This window comes from Anomalospiza imberbis, chromosome 3 (genome assembly GCF_031753505.1).
Source record: "Anomalospiza imberbis isolate Cuckoo-Finch-1a 21T00152 chromosome 3, ASM3175350v1, whole genome shotgun sequence".
NCBI lineage: Eukaryota > Metazoa > Chordata > Aves > Passeriformes > Viduidae > Anomalospiza > Anomalospiza imberbis.
Genome location: NC_089683.1, coordinates 7,927,669 through 7,951,771, shown reverse-complemented (window position 1 = coordinate 7,951,771; position 24,103 = coordinate 7,927,669). Strand labels below are relative to the sequence as shown.

General features: G+C 43.2%; 1 protein-coding gene across 4 annotated transcripts in view; it reads left to right on the top strand.

The window, feature by feature from the left end:
- The window catches only part of KLHL29 (kelch like family member 29), a 390,113-nt gene that overhangs the window by 336,345 nt on the left and 29,665 nt on the right, over positions 1 to 24,103 (top strand). For all 4 annotated transcript variants that reach the window (XM_068183349.1, XM_068183350.1, XM_068183348.1 and 1 more), the window contains 4 exons: positions 3,889 to 4,148; positions 16,706 to 16,904; positions 19,683 to 19,865; positions 22,592 to 22,772. In XM_068183349.1, coding sequence (XP_068039450.1) covers positions 3,889 to 4,148; positions 16,706 to 16,904; positions 19,683 to 19,865; positions 22,592 to 22,772 — 823 coding nt within the window. The remainder of the gene's footprint in view (positions 1 to 3,888; positions 4,149 to 16,705; positions 16,905 to 19,682; positions 19,866 to 22,591; positions 22,773 to 24,103) is intronic.

Here is a 24,103-nt window from a genome sequence, read left to right as displayed (position 1 = left end):
AAGAGACCTGCATTCCTCAGGCACGCAAGGAAAGAAGAGGCCTTTATGGTCCTTATGAATTCAAGAGAAAGTATTATGGGCAATTTTTTTTATTCATCCAAGGTGGAGAATTTTGATCCAGCCAGAGAACTGCACTGCCCAGCCCGGAGAAACCCTAATATATGCACTTCATATAAACTATGTATCAACTTCAACTATATCTGGAGATGGGAGGAAGGAAGAAGACTCTCACAGGGCAGGGAAATCTTTTGGACAATTCATTAGACAATGAATGAATCCAATAGTCTTCTACCTATCCCCCATCTTCACATGCTTTTTTACACTAGTAGGAGTACCTGAGGAGTAAGTTTCCCATCAGAATGTACACAGAGTATCACAAGGATGTGCACATTTTGTGCTGTTTTTAGTGATATCCATCCAAATCATCATCTAGAACACATTTCTGAGTGAAAATGCTTAATGCACACGAGAGAGTTTACAACAACCACTGAGCTTCAATCGTAGTTGTTACCACAATCTCACTGAGTAATCCTTCCTGCAAACTGTTTATTTGTGGTCTTATCTCAGGTGTCCCCACTCCCAGAAGTGCAGTTGGAGCAGTCTGCCTGGCTGATTGTCTCCTGATGATGCTGCACAGGATCCTGCTCCAAAGCCACATCTAACACAGTGGAAAATACCAGCTGCTGATCTGCATTACTGTGACACACGTAGCAACAAATATGCTATCCAGCACTGTCTCAAACCAGAGAGAACCTATTAGATTGCATCTGATACCCCTAAAGTCCACTCATGAGTCTGTTATAAACTATCCTTGAGCATTGGGAATAGCTTAGCAGTCAGCATTTGTGTTCTGAACAGAGACAAGGTGAAACTTCAAAAAAATGTGTTGTTACAAGCCCAGTGTCACTGTGGCAAAACAACAATTATTGTAAACATGCCAGTGTCCAAAGGAACACAGCTCAGGAGCAGACAGAGCAGAACTGGTCCTCAGCTGTCTTTGTCATGCCAGCATTGACAAGTACCCCTGGACTGCAGTCATTTGGGATGAGTTGTATTATATAGCAGAAGTCTATGTCTAAGTAGTCATGCAGGCTCCCTTTATAGCCAGTGAAGAGTAACAGACATTGGTAAGGCAGGGTTCTGCTCACTCTGGAGTTGTCATCCAAAATATTATCAGATTAATCCAGAATATTACCAGATTGCTCCTTGGAATTGCTTGTTTATGGGTGTGCAGGGATATTAATGTGAATGCAGAATTGCACCACAGACAGCTGAAGTTGAGAGACAACCAGTCTTGCTGCCAAATTTTGAGTCAGAGCTGAAAAATGGGGGGATGAGGTGTCTTTGTATCTCTATAGGATAGAGATTTTCCATATTGCCTACAGCTCCTGTCCCAAGGTCTGTCTTCCTCACCAGTAGTGAATCCCTCTAGTTCACATGCCAATCCTCATCTTAAAGAGATGTTGCTGTGCCCACGTTGCTGTGGTTCTCATCACACATAAATGAAGCTCAGAGAAGTGTGTCACCAGCCCCCTGCACATCCCCTAATCCCACATCTCCCTGGGACCCCTCTCCACAGGGCCTCACAATAGCTCCTGAACCAGACAGACATCATTGGAATCTGCCACCAAGGGGTTTCTCAGGGAAGAGGAGGGAGTAAAGCTCCAAGGGCCAAGATGGACCTGCTTGGACCAGTGTACCAGGCTGCATCAGTCACCCAGTGTTGTTAGAGCTAGAGAAGCTTGTCCCGATCAGAAGAATTCAGTTGTGAGCAGTGTTTTTTCTGCCGCACACCACCGGCTCAGCTGGAAATGGTGTGGGGATCTCTCCTGATAGAGGCAAAACCAGTCCTCTGAAGAGAAAGACTCTTGAAAGTCTTTACCATCATGTGCTGCTTAATGAGTCAAAATTGATTATTACCTTCATTATTAACTCTGTGAGGATAAGGTGGAACAGTGGCAGATTGGCCTTTGACTTGAGAGTTTGCCAAGAAATAATAAGAGTTTTGGGCTCTGTTAGATGATTACTTTACCCCAAGCCGTATGTACACCATGAAACTGTGCCAGCAGACAGAAGCAAGGAATCTGGAAGATGTTTTTGGTCTTTTGGGGGGTTTTGTGGTTTGGGTTTTGTTGGGTTTTTTTGTTTTTGTTTTTGGTTTTTTTTGTTTGTTTGGTTTTCTTTGTTTTGTTTTTTTTTGTTTGTTTGTTTGTTTTTTTGGGGTATCCTTTCCTTTCCTTTCCTTTCCTTTCCTTTCCTTTCCTTTCCTTTCCTTTCCTTTCCTTTCCTTTCCTTTCCTTTCCTTTCCTTTCCTTTCCTTTCCTTTCCTTTCCTTTCCTTTCCTTTCCTTTCCTTTCTCTTCTTTCCTTCCCCTTCCCTTTCCCCTTCCCTTTCCTCTTCCCCTTCCCCTTCCCCTTCTCCTTTTTTTTTTTTCCAAGACAAAAAATTGGTAGCTTTGGGCTTCACAGCTATCGGTTTACACCCCATCTCTGGGCAGCCTTTGAGTGACAAAATCTACTGACAGCAAACAGTGCTGCTGCTGCAGTCAGCTTGAGGAAATGGGCTCCTTGGAGTCAGTACAATCAACTGATGCAAAATGAGATAACCTAGTTTTGAGACTGCTGGATCTGTAAAAGAAAATAAAAAGAGTTGGGAGGGGAAGAAAGCAAAACAAACCTACAAAACTCCTAATCTCATGTCAGGTTAAAAAAAAATAGGAAAAAATGGTTCATAATCCCATTTTATTAAAAGCCACATATAGATAGTGTGCAGGTTTTCAATCTGATGAAGGCAGAGACTGGGTGTAGAGGACAATCCCTGAGCATTTCCAGCAGAAGCAATCTGATGAGAGTTTTGTTTGAAGAGATATGGGGCTATTGCACATTCCTGTCCAGTGCTCTGTCATATGCACTAGGATATGACACTGCCAAATGTGATAGACTTCTCTGACAGCACAGGAGCCTGCCACTGGTACCGATGCCTTTGTGATCTGTTGCAGTCTCGCTCTTACTACTTTTTTCTTTTTCAGTTCTGTATCTTAATATATTCTTCTTATTAGTAGTGGCTTGGTTAACAAAAGCTGCAAAGAATCTGAGAGTTCCTCTTATAAATGTCTAAAATTGGTGGGTTTTTCTTCAAAATAGCTGGGAAGGAAAAAAAGTACAGTCAAATGCATGGTGTAGCACACTTCTAACACAAAGCTACACACTGTGCTGCTGCTTCTGTTTGCTGGGAAGGAGATAATGCTGTCTCCTCTGTGCATGATTTTCTTTGAAACCCACTACACAACGTTTAACAGAAGGCGTTAGTATAATCTGTGTTTTGCATAAGGGATGTCATCACATTCAGCAGCAACAAAGTTCCTTTGGAAAAAAAAAAGAGGGGGGAGGATTTTTTTTTGTTTTGTTTTGAAGTAGCTTAGTAGCTGAACAGGGCAAAAATTATCATAAAGTGACTGCAGCATTCTCAGAAATGTCCTTAGTGCTGTTTGCATTTATTCTTAAGTGTCTGAACTGGCGTTTACATCTTTGCTGTTCCTTAAAGCAACATTGTAGGCGGTAGGAACAGCAGCAGTCTCTTGGCTGGGTTCCCATCCCTTGGGAAGCCCCAGATACTGTTATGTCAGTAGGTTTCCCCAGTGCTTTGTGGAGGCTTACACAAAAAGCAAACTCAGAAAGTACATTTCTCTCCCCATCTCCAACTCACTTTTTGTACTTTAAACCCCAATTCCAAATTAAACCAGGGTGCTGCTTCTAGTTAACTCCCTGAAATTAATTAGGGTTGTAGGTTTGTCCATGGCACTTATTTTTCTCATGATATTGGAACAAATGTGAATCTTGCTTTTAATAATTCTGAATTGCCTTTTTTGTTGTTTTTTGCCCTTTTTAGAAAAACAGCTGACTGCTAGCAACTGCTTAGGAATATTAGCCATGGCTGAAGCCATGCAGTGCACTGAACTATACAACATGGCCAAAGCTTATGCCCTGCAAATTTTCCCAGAGGTGGCAAACCAAGAAGAGATCCTTAATATCTCCAAAGACGACTTCATTTCCTACATGTCCAATGACAGCCTAAACACCAAAGCAGAGGAGCTGGTGTATGAAACAGTGATAAAGTGGATTAAGAAGGATGCCGCCATCAGAGCTCAGGTAAAAATAATCTCAGCAGCCTTACTCTGCTCCATTCCCATTAATGTCTCTTTTAGAATTGAAACCATCTTCATGCAATTTTAACCATACGGGTGTGTGGGAGATGGGGTGGGCAGTTCAGATAAAAAAAAGACAAAGGGAATGCAGGCTATGCACAAAATGTATGTAATTTCAAAGTCTGATCCTTACATCTGATCATTTAGAATGAAAATCTCATTTGTGTCATGCATGGTACAAAGTTGTTGACTGTGGGCTCAGTCAGAGATAAATTGAGAAGAATTACAGTTTTGTGAGATGCTGCTTTAAGGGGATGCATTTTAGTAACAGCAGGAAATAAAAAATCTGTCAGAAAATCTGTATTTCTTTTGATGCCACATACTGAATGAGCATAACTCCAGTTCATAAAATAAAGATTCTGTATCTTTATTGGCTGCTTAGATAATCCCTTGAGTTTTATGTATTTATTAGAGTTAGCCTTCTCTCAACCATACGAATTATGCAGTCTGCTCGTGTCTAAAGAAACTGAGTCTGTAACTTTCCTGGCTCTGTCTTGAGATAATGCTAGAAACAGTGACTGGAGGCTAGTGATTTTCCTTGGGACCAGAAGTCAACCCTGGTGATACCTAAAAACCTGCTACTTGCCTTGAGTCAACTCTGTGGTCTGAACCCCAAACCTCTCCATTTGGAGGCCAGTTCTCTGCACAGACCCCATAAGGGGAAGATTGTTTTCCCCACCTTTGGAGGCCAGAGTTGTTTCTGTTGACCCCCAGTCACAGTTTTGGCTGTCTTAAGGTGGACAGTTGCTCATGGACACCATTGTATCTCAGGGAGGCGCTTGGCCGTGTTGCCGATGCTGTCCCACATCATGACAATCACAACAATCTGTACCTTCTTGACTGAAATGTGAATTCAAGCACCTAAACGTGCAGTTGGATGTTAAATGTGTCATTGGATGTGATCCAGAGCAGCTGCACATCCACGTCTCACCTCTAAAGTAGAAGAAATAGTAATTCCTGCTCTTCCCAGGCTGCTGGATAAGGGCGTTAAGGACAGTGGGGTACTGCATGCCAGGCCAAGCCTTGCTGCCTGTGCTGCTTCACCAGCTGAGCTCCTGGTCCTGCCAGAGCCTGCAGCCCAGGGCCTCGCTGCTGCCCTGTGTGCCCGGGAGCTGTGGCTCAGCAGGACAGTCCTGTGCTGGACCCCACGCTCTGACCACCTCCTCCACGTGCCAGCAGTGCCATTCAGCATTGCCCAACGTTATTATTGCCTAAAACATTCACACAGTACCGTGGATTCACTGAAATGCACGCTGGCCTTGAAAAACATGCTGTTTTACAGAGTGTTTCCCTGAGTGCTTGAAGTTTGATGGCTCTGTGCCACTCCGAACTTAACACGACCTCAGGGACAGTTCCCAGGGGCCGGAGTTCGGGAGCCCTGCGGCAGGAGCCTGTTTGCCTGGTGCCAACAGAAGGTGTCACTCCCCAGACGGTCTGGGTTATGTTCTCAAAATTGTGGTTTTAAATATTTCCTTCTGCATCCTGCTGAGGCAATGTTGGGAATTTGTTTTTTTAAGTGGTGGTTTTTCTTGCTGCCACCACCGCCATCCCCTCCTCTCTTCCTTTCGTGTTGCAGTTGAGCTGCTTTTCTGGGCTTTTTTTATTCCCAAGTTTCCTTGCCTTCTGTCCTGGTTCTGCAGTGCTTTTTGTACTTTATGATGGCAGTTTTATTTGCTTCTCCAAATTTCTCTGTGGTGCTTTAGTTTCATGCATTACTTTACAGGAACTTTTAATTTTTAATTTGTATTTATCCAGAGATAAGGGTTTTGAATAAATTACTATTGAAGATACCAAGAAGAAACTATTTTCCTGCCCAATCCTACCACTAAGCTAGTTTATTTTAATAGTAGCTCTCACTTTTTTTTAGTACTCTATGCACTGCTTGATCTATTATAAAGCTCTTAGTTAAATAGGTACTTATTTTTAAAAAGTAGGAGTTCACACTTACCATGAAAAGTACCATCTTTACAGTAATGACTTCTGCATTTTCAGAGCCTGGGAACAAATAGCTTCCATGGTGGATAGGAGGGAAGATAGACCTAAATAATCTTTCTTCTAATGAAGATGACAATGAATAAAAATTTGTGCAGCGTGGCCCACCATGCCAAGAACTGCCCAAGCTCCTGTGAGACGCACAGGCTGCTCAGAGCTTTGGAGAACTGGGCAGCCATGGCAATACTGAACACAGGATGAACCTTCCTGCAGGAGCTGTGCATGGATATTTTTATTTTATTCACAGTCTGGAAATAGGTTCTATGAGCTGCCTTTAGACTCTTGGGGGTGGAGGACACCAGGACCGTTGGGGTGTCTTGGGAGGGTTGATGTATGCCATGAATTGCAGCAGTACCAAGAAATCACTCCAGCTCTACTGCACTCCTCAGGTGACCCAGACTGGTTTTATTTCTCACTCCCAGAAGTTGTGCTGGAAGTTAAATCCTTCCAGGCATGGATTTCCAGAGCCCCTTTCTCCATAGTCTCCCCATCTCCCCTTACCTTGACAGTTCAGGCTCTATTGTCACATTTTTATTCTCAATAGCTCCAATGGCAGGTAGCTAAAATGCAGCTTTGGCAGCTTCTTCCAGGTCCTGCATTGGTGATTCTCCCGAAGGTGGAGGTCTGGCACAAACAGGGAAAGGACTGTGCTCTTCATCTCACCTGCATGTCCATCTTCCCTGGCAAGCCTGGCAGGGGCTCTCTCAGCAGAGACATCCCTGCAGAGGAGCTTCTCTCTGAATCGGCACCCTCTGCCCCCAGGGCAGCTGCAGCCCTCCAGAACTGCTTGTGTTGTAGTGGCTTTGTGTCACTCTGCAGTGCCTGGGGACAGTAAATCTCACCACTTGTGCTCCCCCACCGCAGCCTCATTCTGTGCTCTTACAACAACTTACCCATCACTGACTCCCCTCCTGCCCGATCCCCTGCTGAAAGCCTCTGGGAAGGGGATTTTCAACGGAGCCTCATGTTCTCCTGGAAAGGTGTTGTTTGCTGTCTACCTGCTCTTCTCTGCCATTCTAAAAGCTTTTCTTCAGATGTCTGGCTGTTTCTGCTTTTGTTAATTCTTTCCCACCAGGCTGGAGGGCAGTGACAGGGAAGGAAACAGGATTTTCTTGGAAGGCAAGTTGAAAAGCTGTGCTCTGGCTGATGTTTAATTGTGCACATTGTGCTCATATGAACAGTGCTCATTAAAGTGCTCTGTGGCATTACAAAACACAGCACCTGAGCCTTCTTACAAAGAGAGAACAGCAGTGCTTTAAGGGTTGCTGATCATCTGCGTAAGACAAAGAGGCAGTTCAGAGAGTCACATGTTATACCAGGATTTGGTAAATAATTGTATCCCCCTAGCTTGTTGGAGCAGTGCCCCAGCTCATATGGTAACATTTATAAAGCTGGCTTAGTGCTGCTGGGAGTGCATTTTAAAACTGGTCTGCCCAGAAAAAGCAGTCTGTGAGGTAAGGTCAGGACTAGTAGGTAATTTCCAGTGGACACAGAGCACTGGTTGCAGGAGTCCTGATTGCTGTCACTGAGTGCAGAGCCTGCATCTGACTGACACATCTGGGCAAGCTGAATCTACTCTTTTTTCCTATTTATTTCTCTTCCTGACTGATGGATGAGATTGTAGGGTTTATCCTAACAGTTATCCCCTTGATAAGCTTATTACAACTCCAGCCAACTCATGCAAAAAATATATTGCATAATGGAGGCTTTGCTGTCTGAAACCAGCACGGTCTGAGCTGCCCAAACAAGGAAAGACTTCTGCCAGGCCCCACATAGTCTTCACCTGAGCACATCCCCCAGCTCTCTGCATGGCCTTGGGCAGGTTGTTTCACCTTTCTGCTCCTATTTCTTAGCTTGTAAGCTGGAGGGCAGTGATGCCTCCCATGAGGGCTGTTGGGAGGATTCGGTGGATAACAAGCCACACTGTCCACAGGTACTGACAACTGCCAAAGCTGCTCAGAGTCATGCCCAGCATCCACATGGGATGGGAAGGATGGGAAGTTTCTGGATGCATAGCAATTTGCTGCCTGTCCAAACCATAGACATACCAAAGCTCACTGGAAACATTCCCACTTTCTCTTCCAAGTCCAAAGTTGTATGTTTTCTCTGAGATAAAAAAAAACATACTACCATGTTTATTAATAACAGAAAACCTGGCAAAGGAAGAGTCCCCTTTGCATGAAGCTTCCCTCTCACCCTGAGGAGGGACAAGACATGAGGAGAGGGCAAACATTTCAACAAGTTGCCCAGAGAACTGGTCGAAGAAAGGCAGACACTGCAGTGATGAATGAAGGACAAGAGGCTCAGCTGAATGACAGCCACGTTTCGTTGCACTCTGCTAGGATACCATCATGTGCCCTTTTTCCAAACCTTTAAAATCATGGTGACCAGCAGCAATACAAAATGTCTCCACCATAAAGGCATTAACAAGATTTTTATGAATTTGAGTCCTCAGAGGCAGATTTATCTAAACGGCATCTTCATGGTGTTCTGAGAACCAGAGATGCGTAGACAAATTTGAGGTAATTTAGAGAAGAGCAACACAAATGATGAAAAGACTGAAGGAACTGATGTGAGAAAAAAAAAAGATTAAAAGATGTGAATAAGCATGACTTGGCCTAATGACAGCTAAAGAGGGATAAATGTCTACAAGTGTTTGAAGCCCCAGGGAGGGGGGTTGCTTGGAAGGATGCATAGGAATAACAACAATAAGGACCACTGCTTAGTGTTAAGACTAATTTGCCAAGTCTCAAATTCAACCCAGTGGTCCTTATTGAATTTAAGACTTGGCAAATTAGTCTTAACACTAAGCAAACACAAAGCCCACCTGTAAGCTCTGTTATCTGTCAGTGCGGGTAAGGAAAAGTGATGGAGAGGAGGGGAAGAGGATTTATGTCAAAAAAGCTACAGATGCCCATGAGCTATATTTTGGCAGTGACAGAGAGTGGCAGTTTGAAGGCAAGATGCTACAGAGGAGAAAGTGTTGGTGACTGTGAGAGAGCACATGGAAGATCCCTTATTTCTCAGGCACATTTTAAAGAGCCTCCATGCAGAAGAGCAGTTTGCTTCAGGAAAATGGAGAATCTGACAGGTAACAATGACAATTCCAACTCTGCTCTGTGATGACAAGGAGGTAATGATAGAAGCTGACAGCCAATACCAGCATGTACAAGTTACTTAGTACATCATAATAAGAAATTAATTGATCAATCAATGTACTCAAGGGCATAAAGTTTCAGGAAAGAGTGTTGGAATAAATGTGAAAAAGGGTGCTTCCAAGGGAGCCTAAGTGAATTAGGCACTAACACTCTGTAACACTTCAATTAGGCTTCTTTGAAAAGCCTACACTATCCTGGTGCTTTGAAATCCATTTGTGGGAAGAGCAGACAAATACAGAAAGATGCCATAATGAAAGTACAAGAAGCTTCAATTTCTCTGAAAGTGAAAAATGCAAGGGATGAGCAGTAACCCCTGTGATTTCCTGGGGATGGGCTGCTCAAAGAGCTCCAATTTGAATGAAGCTTTTGCAGACACTCAGCTCCCATACGAGCTTACAGAGGGAGAAGAAAAGGCAGCAGCACGAATGGAATCAGTCCAGAAACATGCCCTTAGCTATATATTGGAGGAAGGAACTGCATTAAATAAAAAAGGGGATGCAGGTGACATTAGCAATTCCTGAAATTCCCTCTATACTAAACTTCTAAGTTTTATTAAAGAGATACCCTTGACAGAAAATCTACAGAATTATTTTTCTGAAGTTTTAATTGGTTTGAGGAGCTCCCATGTCTCTCGGTCTGATCAGTCTCTTCATTTGTGGCTTTTCCAACACACTTTCCTGTGTTTTACAAATCTTTCTTCACTGTTGCTGAAGCAACAGCCTTACAAAGACCCACATCCAGAAGCATTCCTTTGCCTTGTGCAGCATGTGGCCCCAGCATTCAGGAACAAAATCATTTTATATTCTAGTCAAGAAGCATTTTAGGGACTTATGGCACATGGATTCACATGCCAGTGTATTGTAGGGATGGAGAAGTTTACTTGGTTGTGTGAAGCACCTGAGAAGCTGCAGCTGGTTTGTTGTTGGCAGTGTGCTTTTGAGGGCCATTGTTTGCTGTGTTTGAATAGGTGACTGCCCGTAAGCAAAAGAAACACCACGCACCCCTGGTATCATCTGCGGGAACTTCAAGGGGTTATTTCATAGAGTTTAGTCAGCAAGCTAGAGAATGCATGGTAAGAGTGAGGCTTTTTTTAATCCTTATCAGGCAGATTCCAAGTATGATGGATCAATGATTTATCTTCCTCTGCATTTAAAAGCCTCTCATCATATTACTGCTGGAAATACCAACCTGAGAGCTGCTTTGCAAACAGAAGAACAGGACAGCCGCTCGCTGGTGACATTACAGTGTTTAGTCAGCTGTGCTGCCATAAAGATGTCACGTTGAAACCTGATTGCAGGAAGACAGAGGGGCTGCTCTTTCCTTCTTGCTGGGCATGAGATTTATGCACATGGCATTCTGCCACCAAGCCACCAGCTGAACCCAGTGCCTGCAAACCAGATTTTCTGCCACATGTTTATCTCATGATATTAGGAGGCTGTTGGCTGACATGCTACCAAGCCTTTGGGTTTAATCTGAAGGCAGCACTGCAGTTCCAAGAAGTCAATGTGGGTGATTAGTAAGTACTCCAAGCACAGCAGAAAGCTTAGTTGGGCTTGGATATGACCTTGGGTGTAGGAATGTGCAGGAGTTTACTGGAAGCACAGTGTGTCTTTGTAATATCCAGGGGTTAGATATATCAAAGCAAGACCCCTTATTACCAAGTAGCAGGGCAGCACTGGGAAAATCTAGTCCAAAAATACTTAATTCTGAGAACGGCAAAGCAGTGCACCACAGCTTTGGCTCTCCCAAACCAGCCAGCTCCCTGTTGGGCTTGCATTTGGAAACTCAGAGATGGAAATATTTTGAATATCAGGATGGGTAAGCTGTGGGGTAAGTCTGGTTTGGGCTGGAGATTGTGATAGGAAGGGACCACTCACATCACATTTCCAGCATGCCATCTTGAAAGGCCACTATGCCACATCCCCAGCTGTCAGCATTGGCATGGGCCACTGGGCGGTTTGTTACCTGGCCCCAGCCAGGTGTTTTTTATTAGCATGTACAGTCCTCATTTGAAGGAGTCTGATACAGTGGGGCCTTGGTTCTGCTTCAGATCTGCCTCTGATGTCTTCCTCCATCCAGGGAGGTTCTTGCTCTCACACTGGGACAGTGCACAACATGAGGCGAGTCTGAACCCAGGGTTCCTATGAGACAACATAAATCTCCTTCAATGTGAATCATATATATTCCTATTTCATAATATTTTGAAAACTATTGCAATTATGCATAAAGGGTGAAACAGCAGTTTATTGGAGCAAAACCCTGTCATAATGTGAGTAACCTACCTTCTGAATTTGTATTTCTAGCTGAAGCTTGTTTCTCTAGGCAGAAGGTACAAAGGGGCCTTTGTAGGGAGAACAGTAAACTAGAGAGACAGATTAATTATAAGGCATAAGGGAAACATTATTTTGACCTCTTTAGGCATTATTTCAAAAATGTTAAAAATCTTGAGAGCTTTCCAGGGGAGCATTTAAGGAGCAGGAAATATGACTCTGTAGCAGTAGACATACTTCCTTTAAAATCTAACTGTATATTGTTGTGGCCCAAGTCTGTGCAGTACAATGAGAGTCCTTTTGGAAAATACTTGTGAGGATTTTACTGGATTAGAGATTTGAGAATAAAAAGATTATTTTTAATGTGATAGTGAAGTGGGTTTTGTTACTGAGACTGTGAAGATGCTAGAACAAAGCCCACTTGCAAGCAAGCATTCATAATACTGATATAATCAGCAGAGAATAAATGTCATGAAAAGTTTAGCAAAGTAAATGTTCTCACTCAAACTACCAGTCAGGAATAATAATTAAAAAAAAGCATTAGAGGCTTTTGCAGCCTCATTTGCTGAAGTACTGGCCTATCTAATGAGATGGGAGCAACTTGTGTGTGAACAGATTATTAGGGAAAGGCTGTAACAAGTCAGCATCAAGGTATAGCTGATCATGTTGATCACATATTCCTCAGAGTCAACACTGACCCAGTGGTAACACTTAGGCTTCTTCATAGCATGATCACAACTTTCTGAACACACCCAGGACAAGTGGACAAAAATTCTCACCAGAGGGCAGAATTAATTGCCCTCCAATTCGTATTGACATCTCGTAGGCATGTTAGTGTGCCATGATGTGAGGCATGGTCTGAGGAACACAATCCATTTCCCAGGAGCCACTGGCTCACAGTTCTGGCCCAGAAGGGGACATTGATAATCTCTGCTTCCCCTGGTGCTCAGTGCATCCTCTCAGCTTTCATTGCTCTGGGGACTGTTAAGTGTGTTGACTGAATCTCTCTTAATTATAACATGAGTTTACACATGTCTGGCTGACAAGTAAATACTTGGCTTGTATTAACCCATTTAGGTGTCTGAATCTAGAGCTGAATTTCTCCCCAGAAATGTTTAGTTAATTAGGGAAAGATAAGATCTCCTAAGATTTTTCTCTCCCTGTTTCATATGAAATACACTTGTGATTGCAGACTGGTGGAAGATCCTGCTTTCTGTTCAGCAACTGAAATCAGTGAAAAATCACTAAAATATGTGCCTTGAAGCAGGACAGATAGCATCTCTTAGAAGCCTCTGCTCTGCTGTGTCCCCAGTGACTGTCCACAAAGAATTTGCTCATGTGGCAGCAGTGCTCTGGCTCCTGCAGAATCACCCTGACCATGCACAGGGTATCTGGCAGCATCACTTAGCAAGGACTTTATGGATGAGATCTTCTGCTGGTGCAAAACCTGAGCAGCTTTCTTCACCCAGCAGAAGCTACAATGAGGTTCACATCACCTGAAAAAAAAATAGCCCTGATGGTGTTCAAAAACTTTCCTAGCATTTTAAACAAAAAATATTTAGATTTTTTCATTATGGTGTCCATTCTCAAGGAGCCTGAGGTGTGGTCCTACATGTTTATGAGTTTGTAACTCTTAATTTTAGGCCCAGAAGAGGTATTAATACTCTCTCCTTCAACCCGGCATGTAATGCAAGCTGTAAAGTGATTCCCAACAAAGACCTGAGAAATATTTCTACTTGTCCAGCCAGCACCTGCAGTCAAGCAAGGAGAAGAAAAAATTCCCAGGGTTACAGGCACAAACCATGACTTCAGGGACCCGAGGTGGATGAATTTGGCAATGTGCCCTGTGCATGTATTCTGCTGCTTTAGTGATAACTGGTAACATCAGTAAGTGCAGTAGATGTTTCATAGCTGCATAAGGCACAACGGAAAGACAAGAGAGAATGGAGAGCAAATAACAGATGGTAAGGAGGTTGAAATGCTTTATGGTGCTTATTCCAGTCTTAAATGAAAAGGATAATAGTAACAGGGTATTTAGTACAATCATAGCTAACAGAGCTGGGAAGTCTTCATAAGGGAGAATCCAAAAGAAAAAGGCTGCTGATTGCCTAAATCACTTGAATATTCTTAAATCAGTGAGGCTAAATGAAATTCACCCTTGACTATAGTGCTTAAAAGAATTGGTGTGAAAAGAGGTTGCTTTATAAAAGCTTCTCCTGTCTGTGAAGATGCTGCCATGGTTCGTACTCCTTAAATCCCTTGGTGAAAAACACTGCAATTCTATATACCCTTAATGCTCTCGGCACCAAGCCCGAGTCGTGGCTGTGTGTGGTCGTGCACACACAGACACACACACAGAGCCAGCTTTCTGTAGCTGTTTGAGCAAAGGGAAGAATAAGAGTGAAAAGTGACATCGGTTTTGATATGTGACATCAGCTTTCTAGCTGATGAAAGGGAGCCGCATGTTCTAATTATTATTCCCCTTCAAAATAAGCCACAAGCTCAGACAAAAGAGGAGAGAAGGGAGGGGGGAATTCAGGAGAGAAACAGAATCACATTTTCTCACTTACCTAATTAAAGCAAGGTGGGCGAGCAAGAGGGAGAGCTCACTGTGCTCAGGGAACACTGCTGCCCCATTTATTCAGGGAAAGGTGGGAAATGGAGGCAGTAACTCCACTGGGCCCATGGGAATTGTCCCATCCCTGACAGAAAGGAGCTGTTCTCCCAATGCTAACTGGCAGTCAGCTTTTGGACATGGTGGTAAGTGGAACACCATGTCCCCATGTAGTGGCACAGCTGTCTGTGCTGGTGTTTGGCACTGCTTTGTGTTGTGGCTGCTTCCAGTGCAGAGCAGCCTTGGGACTGTCAGGGGTGGCTCTGGGATGTCCCACCACACCACGGGAAGGTGCTGGCTCCTGTCTTCACTCCATGCATTTTACAACTTTATTTAAAGTGCCCTTTAGCAACTTGTACTGCTTCCTGAGCAGCCTGTAGTGGGAATTAGCCTCCCCCGTGGGATTGCCTCGCTCACTGGCAGTGTTTCTCTCTCCGCATTATTCCCCTGTCCCGATGCCACGTTTCATTTTGGCTCCCGTGTAAGGTTAAACGCCTCCAACCTTCTTAAAAAAAGCACTTCCTGAAGTCAGAGATTTGCCACCCACTGCCATATGTCCACTGCTTCCTGTCTTACAAGGTAATGACATTAAGATATCTGCAGCCAAGTGCCTCACATTTGTGGCTCCAGGGAAGGAGCAGCCGTTGTACCTCCTAGAAAGCACCTCAGAAATGGATTTCAGCAAGGGAGGAGTGTCTTCTTTTATCTTTTGAGGTTGATGAAGTGATCTCAAGCCCTACTTGGCTTGATGCCACACTAGAGGTAGTAGCAAGGAGTCAGGAACAAACTGTTCACGGTTTTTTTTTTGTTTTGTTTTTTTTTTCCCAGAAGAGAAGCACTGTTACTTTTCCATCCCTTTTGCATCACTAAACATTTTTTTTTATCCCCAAACAATTACAGAGTGGCCAGGCTTCAAGTCTTTAAGCTGTACCTAAAATTGTCAGCTTTAGTGTTGAGAAGAGCTGATAAACTGGGGACTGGGAGTCAGCCTGAGACCCTTCACCTCCTTGGGGCCACAGATCTGCAGGCACGTGTGGGGCTTGGCTGTTACAACCCCACAGGTTGTTGCATTTTTGCTTTGACAGAACTTGCACCATGGTGATGTGGCTCTCCAGTAGGGGAGCAGTGTGAATTTGGAGGAGACATCCAATTTTCCTTTTAAATTTAAGCCTGCTTCTTCAGTTTGAGTGCAGAAAGGGGAAGCCCTGGCAGTGCTCACAGGTGTCACTGCATCCTCCACCTGCTTGGCCAGCCCATTACCCAGTTCAGGCCATAGCCCTGCCCACCCTTCCCCCTATGCCCCTGCTCCATTCCCATCCCTGCTCCTGCTCCTTTCCTGCTGTGACTTGGCTCTCATACACTGCAGGGACAGGCATGCTGCTGAAAAAGAAAGTAAGAGCCAAGTGGCTTCTGGAAGACCAGAGGCATCTGCAGGCCAGCAGATGCTGCTGGCGCCCACAGTTTCTTGGGACCAGCACGGACCTCAGGAATATTTATTTGCATCCTGGCCTCAGTCCCAGTTGGGATCTTTGGATGCTGCCACTGTATGAATATTTATTATAACAGATGATTATCTTTTCTTGCTGCTCACCCTTAGTTTGCATCCTGTTTGTCTGCCTTGCTTCTGGAGTTCTGTGTTCTCCCATTGCTCTGCTTTTGACTGTATTCTCATGCAGTGTTGTGATATACCCAACTATATATAAAAAGAATAATCTGGGAATGGACTCCTGCTTTTTAGATTGCAGTTTTCTCTCTTGGGGTTTTGTTCTCCTTTAAACCTTGTTTGGTGACAGACAGCTTCATTTGCTCAGATGTCCTTTACCCTCTGAGATTTAATGTATTTGTTTAGATGATGAAACTTACTGTCAGTATTTCTATAGCACCCTCTGGAGTCAGACTTCCCTAAAAGCTAGAGCTACCTAATTTGTTTCACCAACAAATAAACTCTACTAATTGAAAGATTATTAGCAATTGGTTGATCAGGCTCTACCACAGTTGTTAAAATCTATCCTATTAACTGACTTCTGTTTCACATTTATAGTGCCAGAAAATACTTGTTTGGGGGTTTTATTACAATGCAACAACCACACTCACATTTCAAGGTTAATTCAGAAAGCTCAAATGCACACTCCATGTCTCCACTGCACAAGGTGTTCCATTCAGCTTGAGTTCAAAATGAGCTTTTATTTCCAAAAATTCTTCCATACAATTCTGTATAACAGAAGTTGCCACCTTTTGAAGATTATTTTTGGTCTCTGGGACTAAGCCCAGCCTGAGCCAGGGAGCTCTGAGAGCTGAATTGTCTCTATCCCACTCATTCACTAGGCAGGGCTTGTATGCAGCATCCATGACAAGTGTCTTTCCAGACTGGATGACAGGGGATGGTTTACAGGCAAGGCAGTGGAGATGCCAAGTGGCTGAACTCTGACATGAAGGCTGCATGTGTTATTATTCCCCCCCCTCACAGTATGCTGCGGAGCTGCTGGCAGTGGTGAGGCTCCCCTTCATCCATCCCAGCTATCTGCTGAATGTTGTTGACAATGAGGAGTTGATAAAGTCTTCGGAGGCTTGCCGGGATCTGGTGAACGAAGCCAAACGTTATCACATGCTGCCACACGCCCGCCAGGAGATGCAGACACCAAGGACCCGGCCCAGGCTCTCTGCAGGTAAAGCAAAACATCCTTCAACAACACCAACCCCCTGGTTCCACTTTTCCTGGACATGCCCTGGGACAGGGCACAGACCTTGGCTCCTTCCCAGAACTCGGAGATATTTCGATCTCAATTTTCCATTGTTACTTTCCTTCAGAATTTGTTAGCATCTCCCATTGGGTGGACATGGCTGTTCAGATATATGCTCCTGAACTGGGGTTTAAAAGGAGCCTAAATTTAAGGAATTATTATCTTTGTCAGAGACTGTTCCTCTGTTGTCCTGAAAATAAGCCTCTTGCCATCTTTGCCTCAGTTTTTCTAATTGCAGAAATAGGTGAATAATTTGATTTTTTTGCCATGGAGTCTCTTGTGGGGAGCATCTGTCTAATATTCATCAAACTCCTTCACTTTCACAGCCCTTTGTAAGTATAATATTTTAATATCGTGAGGCTGGTGTAAATATGGTATTTTTATACTGATGAGTACTAGATCAGACTGTTTAATGCCTACAGAACAAATGGATCACACATAAAATACTCCCTTTTAAAAACACAGCAACTGTGAAGAACTGAGTCTTAAAAAGTTTCACACCTATTTTTCATTTTTGGAAAAATGCACGGAAAAACCATAAGCGCCCACCTTGCCAGCTGAGCCCACATCATGGTGATGTGAGAAATATCCTAAATATTCACTGAACAGAGAATGCGGATACTACGTAGGAAAACTGCATTCAAGAAGGAGTCTGATGAAGCAGGTGAATTGTTTTAACATGCTGCCTGTACTTCTGCCTCCCATAAGTACAACAGAAAGCCAGACAAAACTTTCTGTCAGTGCCACTGATGCTAATGTGGCACGGAGATGGCATACCAAACCACGGCATTTGCAGCTTCGGGAGACTGCCTCATCAAGGCACCTTTCAGAAGGACGAAGTGTAGAGGACTTTTCAATAACAATCTACCCTAAAAAGTCTTTCATTGAAGATGGCTAATGGTGTGATGTTTGAAGGGATTTTTGAAAAGTGCTTATTTTATGTATATAAAATTGTAGGTGTAATGTGATCCATTTCCAGAAGCTTGTTGATGAGGGAAAAGTGATTCTCTCAGGGTAAAGGAGGGTGATTATAGTTTTTTAGGTCAGAGTCTAATTATATAGAATCATGTTATTTTGCATATCAACAGCATTCATGGAGGCACAAAGGATCTCTAAACACCCTTTGTGGACTCGCTGCTGCATGTCACATACGCTCTCGAGGTCATTGATTATAATCAAGTTATGTCTTGCACAGGTGATTAGATTTTCTGGTACGGCGCAAAAATAATGATCTCTTGTTACTGAGAAATATTTATTTTAAACCGTACAGCACTTTATCTTAATAACTTTTAAGAGAGTAACCTTGCTTGAATGACACAAATATATTTTTTGAAAATGCTAATGAAGAATGACGATAATCCATTACTCTGCAGACACATTTCTCTCTGCTGCTGCTCCTAATCCCTCTCGCTGGCAGTCTCACTCCTGCCCCACACCTGTGCACTTATCTGTGGGCTGGGAACTGTAACACATCTCAGTAATGGCTCCAGTCAGGAGACGGCTCCTGAAACGGTGATACCTTCCAGCTTGTGGCCTCCTGGTCCTTCTTCTGAGCCTACCTCTCCTGGCAGCACATTGCACAGGGGCTTCCAATTACTGCAAAAGGGTTTTTAATACTTCAGCTAAATGCCAAGTCCAAGCCATCTCCAGCACCTGACTCTTGGATGGAGACAGGAAACATCCCAGAGTTATTAACTGTGACCCATCTCTGTGGGAATGAGTCTGGAGAGGAGTTTGGAGTAACACAGAGATCAGATATGACTCAGCTCTGGCTGTGAAGTGGGAATAAAACCTCAGAGATGTGGACTTGAAAGTTTTGCATGAACAGACTTTGCTTGCTGCACACCTTGCATGTGACAGACAACTTGGGGGAGCTGTTCAAGCACAGATAAAGTTCAGTAAATAACTATATTAAGGCAGGGGCCATCTTTGTCATGTTTCCTAGCATCTGGTAGACCAAGACCATGATCCATGACTAGAGCACACGTTATCTGGGACTGGAAAATCTGCTTTCCCTGGGGAAAAAAAAAAAGGAAAAAAAAAAAAAACAAAAAAAAAAAAAAAACAAAAAAAAAAAAAACCAAATAAACAAAAAAAAAGACCCGCACCAGAAAAAACACCAAACCCAACAAACAAAAAATAACCCACCAGAAAATTATACATTAATAGAGTGCATGCAGAAAGAATATCAAGATGAAGGTCCATATCCATAGCTTCACTTTCTCCAGTCATTATATTAGTTTTTTTATGTGAGAAGAGTTTCTTTAGGTTAAAGTCCAAACATGCTTTTTCTGGATAATGACCAAACTCCAAAGCTATCACAATCCTTCACAAAACGCTCATTTTCTTCAATGGGAGAGAAATTTGCTACCTGCAAGTCTCACTCAAAGACTGTTGCAATGAATGGACATCTTTACATGGAACTGCCTTGCCTTTTTATTTCTTTCCCCCCAAGTTTTGCCCAGATGGCATTCTCCCTCCCTAGTTCTCCCAAGAGTGTTCATAGTGTCATTCCTCACCCACTGCTCCCCCTACACACACATTCCATTTTTTTCTCACCCTTTGTGGTTTGATTGCAGACTCTAAAACAGATTTATATACGATACATTAAAATTTCCCTGACTGATGAGTATTTTTGGATGGGTTCCTGCCTGGTTGAGAGATGCCACTTTTATAATACTATTTTTCTTATTTGAATCCTAGGAGTAGCCGAGGTAATAGTCTTAGTTGGGGGTCGCCAGATGATTGGCATGAACCAGCGTGCTTTAACAGCAGTCACTTGCTTAAATCCTCAAAACAACAAGTGGTACCCATTGGCCAGCCTGCCTTTCTATGACCGAGAGTTTTTCAGCGTGGTCAGTGCTGGAGACAACATCTATCTCTCAGGTAAGCAGCAGATTCCATAGAAACAGAACCACTGAAGAGTTTGGATTCAAAAGGACCTTTAAAGGTCACCTAATCCAAACCCCCCTGCCATGGGCAGGGGCACCTTCCAAATTGCTCCAAACCCCATACAACCTGGCCATGAACACTTCCAGGGGTGGGGCAGCCACAACTTCTCTGTGCCATGGCCTCACCACCCTCAATGTAAGAAATTTCTTTCTTGTGTCCAATCTAAATCTCCCTTCTTTCAGTTTAAAAGTCTTAAGGCCATGATAAAAAGCCTCTCTCCATCTTTCTTATAAGCCCCCTTTAAGTATTGAAAGGTCACCCCAGACCTTTCTCTTATCCAGGATGAAAAACCCCAGCCTGTGTAGGAGAGGTGCTCCAGCCCTCTGACTATTTTCACACCCTGTCCTTGGACTCAGTTTAACAGGTCCACAACTTTCTTGTGCTGGGGACCCCAGAGCTGAACACTGTACTCAAGCTGGGGTCTCACGAGGGCAGGGAAAATGGGGAGAATCACCTCCTCAACCAGCTGATCATGCTGCTTTTGACTCAGCCCAGGACACAGCCAACTCTCTGGGCTGTAAGAGCACACTGCTGGGTCATTTCCTATTTTTTGTCCATCAATGTCCCCCAGTCCTCCTCTAGAGGGCTGTTCTCAATCCATTCATCCCCCAGATTTACTGGTCTGGGAGAAAAGTTACAATACAGGCAGCCCAGACAAAGCAGGACCTGCTAGAGTTTTACCCAGCTGCTCCAGGGGAGAAAAAAAAAAATTAAAAGGTAGGAAGAATGTTGGGAGAGAGGTATTTCCCTGCTTTTATCATTCTCCATGTCTCTGCAGTGTTAACGTACTCTCAGAGCAGTCAACAACAATATTTTGCCATTGCAACGTGAAGAAAATAGGTCTGACAACCATCAAGCATGCAAAGAGGTTTCACTGCCATAGAAACACAATTTAAAATACTTTCTGTAGTTGAATCTAAATGGTAGGTTATGGAATTTGAGACAGACTGAACTGCTGAATATGTGACCTACACTTAAAGTATTTGCTTACAGGAGCATTCATGTTTTGTACTTGTTGAAACCTCTCTTCTGACGGTAGTCACTAGCCCTATAATCTTCTTAGTTTTGGTGAAACTGAGACCACCCTCCTTAAAAGGCTTTAACTCCCAAAGTATCTGACAACACCATGCCCTGAGCATCACAGTATCTGGATTTTTGCAGTCTGTTGGTACCTCTGCTTGGCTAGAGGGGGAAAAGCAATTCCCACCAGACAATGCAAGAATGCTCTGATGGCAGCTGAGTGGGGGTGGATGATTAAAAGAGGAGGCTGAGCAGGGAGGTGCGGATGTGTGTGATCCGAGGATGTCATTGGGAGCACAGATGCACCTGGCATCTGTACCAGTAAGGGGTTACAGCTGTTGCCTTTCCCTTGTCGAGCTCTCTCAGTGCATTTTCTGCAGTAAATTGCTGCCTGTGGTGTTAAATTCCATTAATACTGCATAGAGACCCTAAGAATTGATTGGAAATTATTTCTTGATTTTTTTTTCCCATGCTTGTTTGCCCATGCTTGAGAGCAGCTGGAGCAAAAGTCTTCTGGGGAGGCTTTTGTCAGATGTTGGCTTTTAGTTATTCTTAGCTGAGGTGCTTTCCAATATGTACAGCCATTTTAGGCTGTGCCATATCTAGTAACGAAAGCTTAAAATCCTAATTTCAAAGCTCATTTCAGCTCTTTCCCTTGAATCTGGATGAGTGACTGGATGGTATTTGGTGGCTGCAATAAGGAGAGCTGGAAATACAGCTAAGAGTCAGTTGATATTTTGCTTTGCTCAAACGTAGAAGACACAGTAAAAAGGGAAGGGGAACCAACAGAAGTGAGAATGGCCTGCTGCAAGCTCCAAGTACTGGACCTTGGAATGCATAGCATAGGTTTGGAGAGAAAAATACCAAGGAGGAAGTCTGGTTTTCTCATTAAACTATGGAACTGTGCCTAGTTCATTTTCCTGGCTTGACCACTGACTCCTAGTGTGGTCCCAAATAAATAATTTCACCTTTTTGTGCTTCAAAACAGGATAGTAAGACACCCATTAAGTGGCTACCTTGGAAGCTTCTAGCAGAAGTTATAAAGTGACCAATATAAATATTTCATGAGATCATCTTGAACTGTTTTACAGGACTGGTACAGCTGATTCTGTCTTTTACCTGCAAATGAAAATAAATAAGAAGTTTGCCCCTGAAAATTAGAAATTAAGCCTTCAGTCCAAGCACTGACTTTATTGTGCCCGTATATTTGCTGCTTCAATCCATCACTGTATTAAGCATTTTAGGTTTCAGGCTGGCCTGTTTCTCACAAGCCAAGATACACTTAGCCTCATGACACCTTCTTGCAAGTGTTGCAGTAATTTAATAGACTGGAAGTTATTTATGAACGCTGAGAAGGGTCTATCCCCTTATGTATGTGTCCCTCGTAGTCTGACATCTTGATTTCTTTATGTCATCTTATTAAAAAAACCCCAGCCTTTGGGGCACATGAATAAATGACACAGATATGCATCATCGGAACAGATGCTCAGTATTGAGGGTGATTTATTTTAATTAGTCAAATGTCATTTGAAGAGTTTTTACTTTGTAACTGCTTTGATTGCTGTGTGTGGAGCTGCTGCCCTTGCAGGATCTCACGGAACTCTCCCATTTTCTCTCCCGCGCCCGCCCGTGGGTGCCAGGTGGAATGGAGTCGGGTGTCACGCTGGCTGATGTCTGGTGTTACATGTCCTTGCTCGATAACTGGAACCTCGTGTCCCGCATGACAGTCCCAAGGTGTCGACATAACAGTCTGGTGTACGATGGGAAAATTTACACCATTGGAGGGGTCGGTGTGGCAGGCAACGTTGACCATGTGGAAAGGTAAAAAAAAAAACAAAACAACAAAACCCACAACCGAAAAAAACAACCAAAACCAAATCACATGTTGTTTGCTGGAGCTTTTCCTGCATGCTATGCTAAAGGACACGTTTGCCTTTTAAAGGACACATCAAATGGACTGTATGTGTTAGAATAAGCTTTTATTATAACAGCTAAGAAAGTAGGAAAGTGGGCAGGATTAGATTTCATTTAAACGCTTCAGTGGAAAGCATTGTTTCAAAACCAAAGAGAAAAGTTGCCAGCTTCTCGCTTTGCTCAGGGGAGGGAAGACAGGAATTAAGCTTCTTTGGACATTTTTCCAGGTTATCCAATGAACTAATAAACTCCCTTTGAATTTAGTATTGATGAAATTCTTTACAGACCACAATAGTACTTTAAAAAATCTTTTAATCCAAAAAAAGCAACAGCAAAGTAAGTTTCTTGTATGTGTTTTCCTAGTGTAGCATCTCAACTTCGACCTGGCTGGAAGATCTTCCCTTTGGTGGTCTTGGCCTGGGTCTGGGACCTGCCAAGTTCAGAGCAAAGCACCCAATAATAAATGGAAACAGTTTTGAATTCCTGGCTGAACAAAGATGGGAGAGAATGGAAATTTCTATTTTCAAGTAGACTCCAGATGTAATTTTTTTCACATGGAACTTAAAAAAACAGGAAGGAACAAAAGTGCAACAAAAATATTTCACTAAGTAAAATTCCAAAACCAGCTGATTTCTTGTCACCCATGGCATTCAATAAAGCCATAGATTTCATATCTATATCAAATTTTCATTAAAAAAATAGAATTCACTTTTAAATTCAGTTTATGAGAATATCTATTCCAAAAATATCAATAGAGTCTTAGCCTTCCCCAAACACTTAATTGGGAAACATATTTGGGAAATGTTTTTCCTAACTGAATGTGGCAACCAAAAATATTTTTGTCGGTTTAAATGCTGAATTTGAATACTTCTTCAGTAACATTTTGAAGCAGGCATTTTCCAGTAAAAGTTGCCTTAACAGGCAAGACAAATAGGGATAGGTCATTAGGAAGAATTTCGGAGGAAGAAAAAAACAACACATTTTTCAAAAGGTTGGGAACTGTTGTTGGTGATGATGCTATCAGCCATCAGGGAAATGCAGACAGCAAAGAATGAATGATGAGTCATAACAGTGAACACAACATGTGAACACTGCTCCCCTCCTTCACCCAGAACTTAAGGTGGGCATTGCCCACAGGACTCGCCTTGAAGCAAATCTCATCCTTTTCAGCAGATTTATTTCTGGTATCTGAAGGTATTCATCCCATAATTTGTCAGTAAAATTTTAACTAGCAGAAC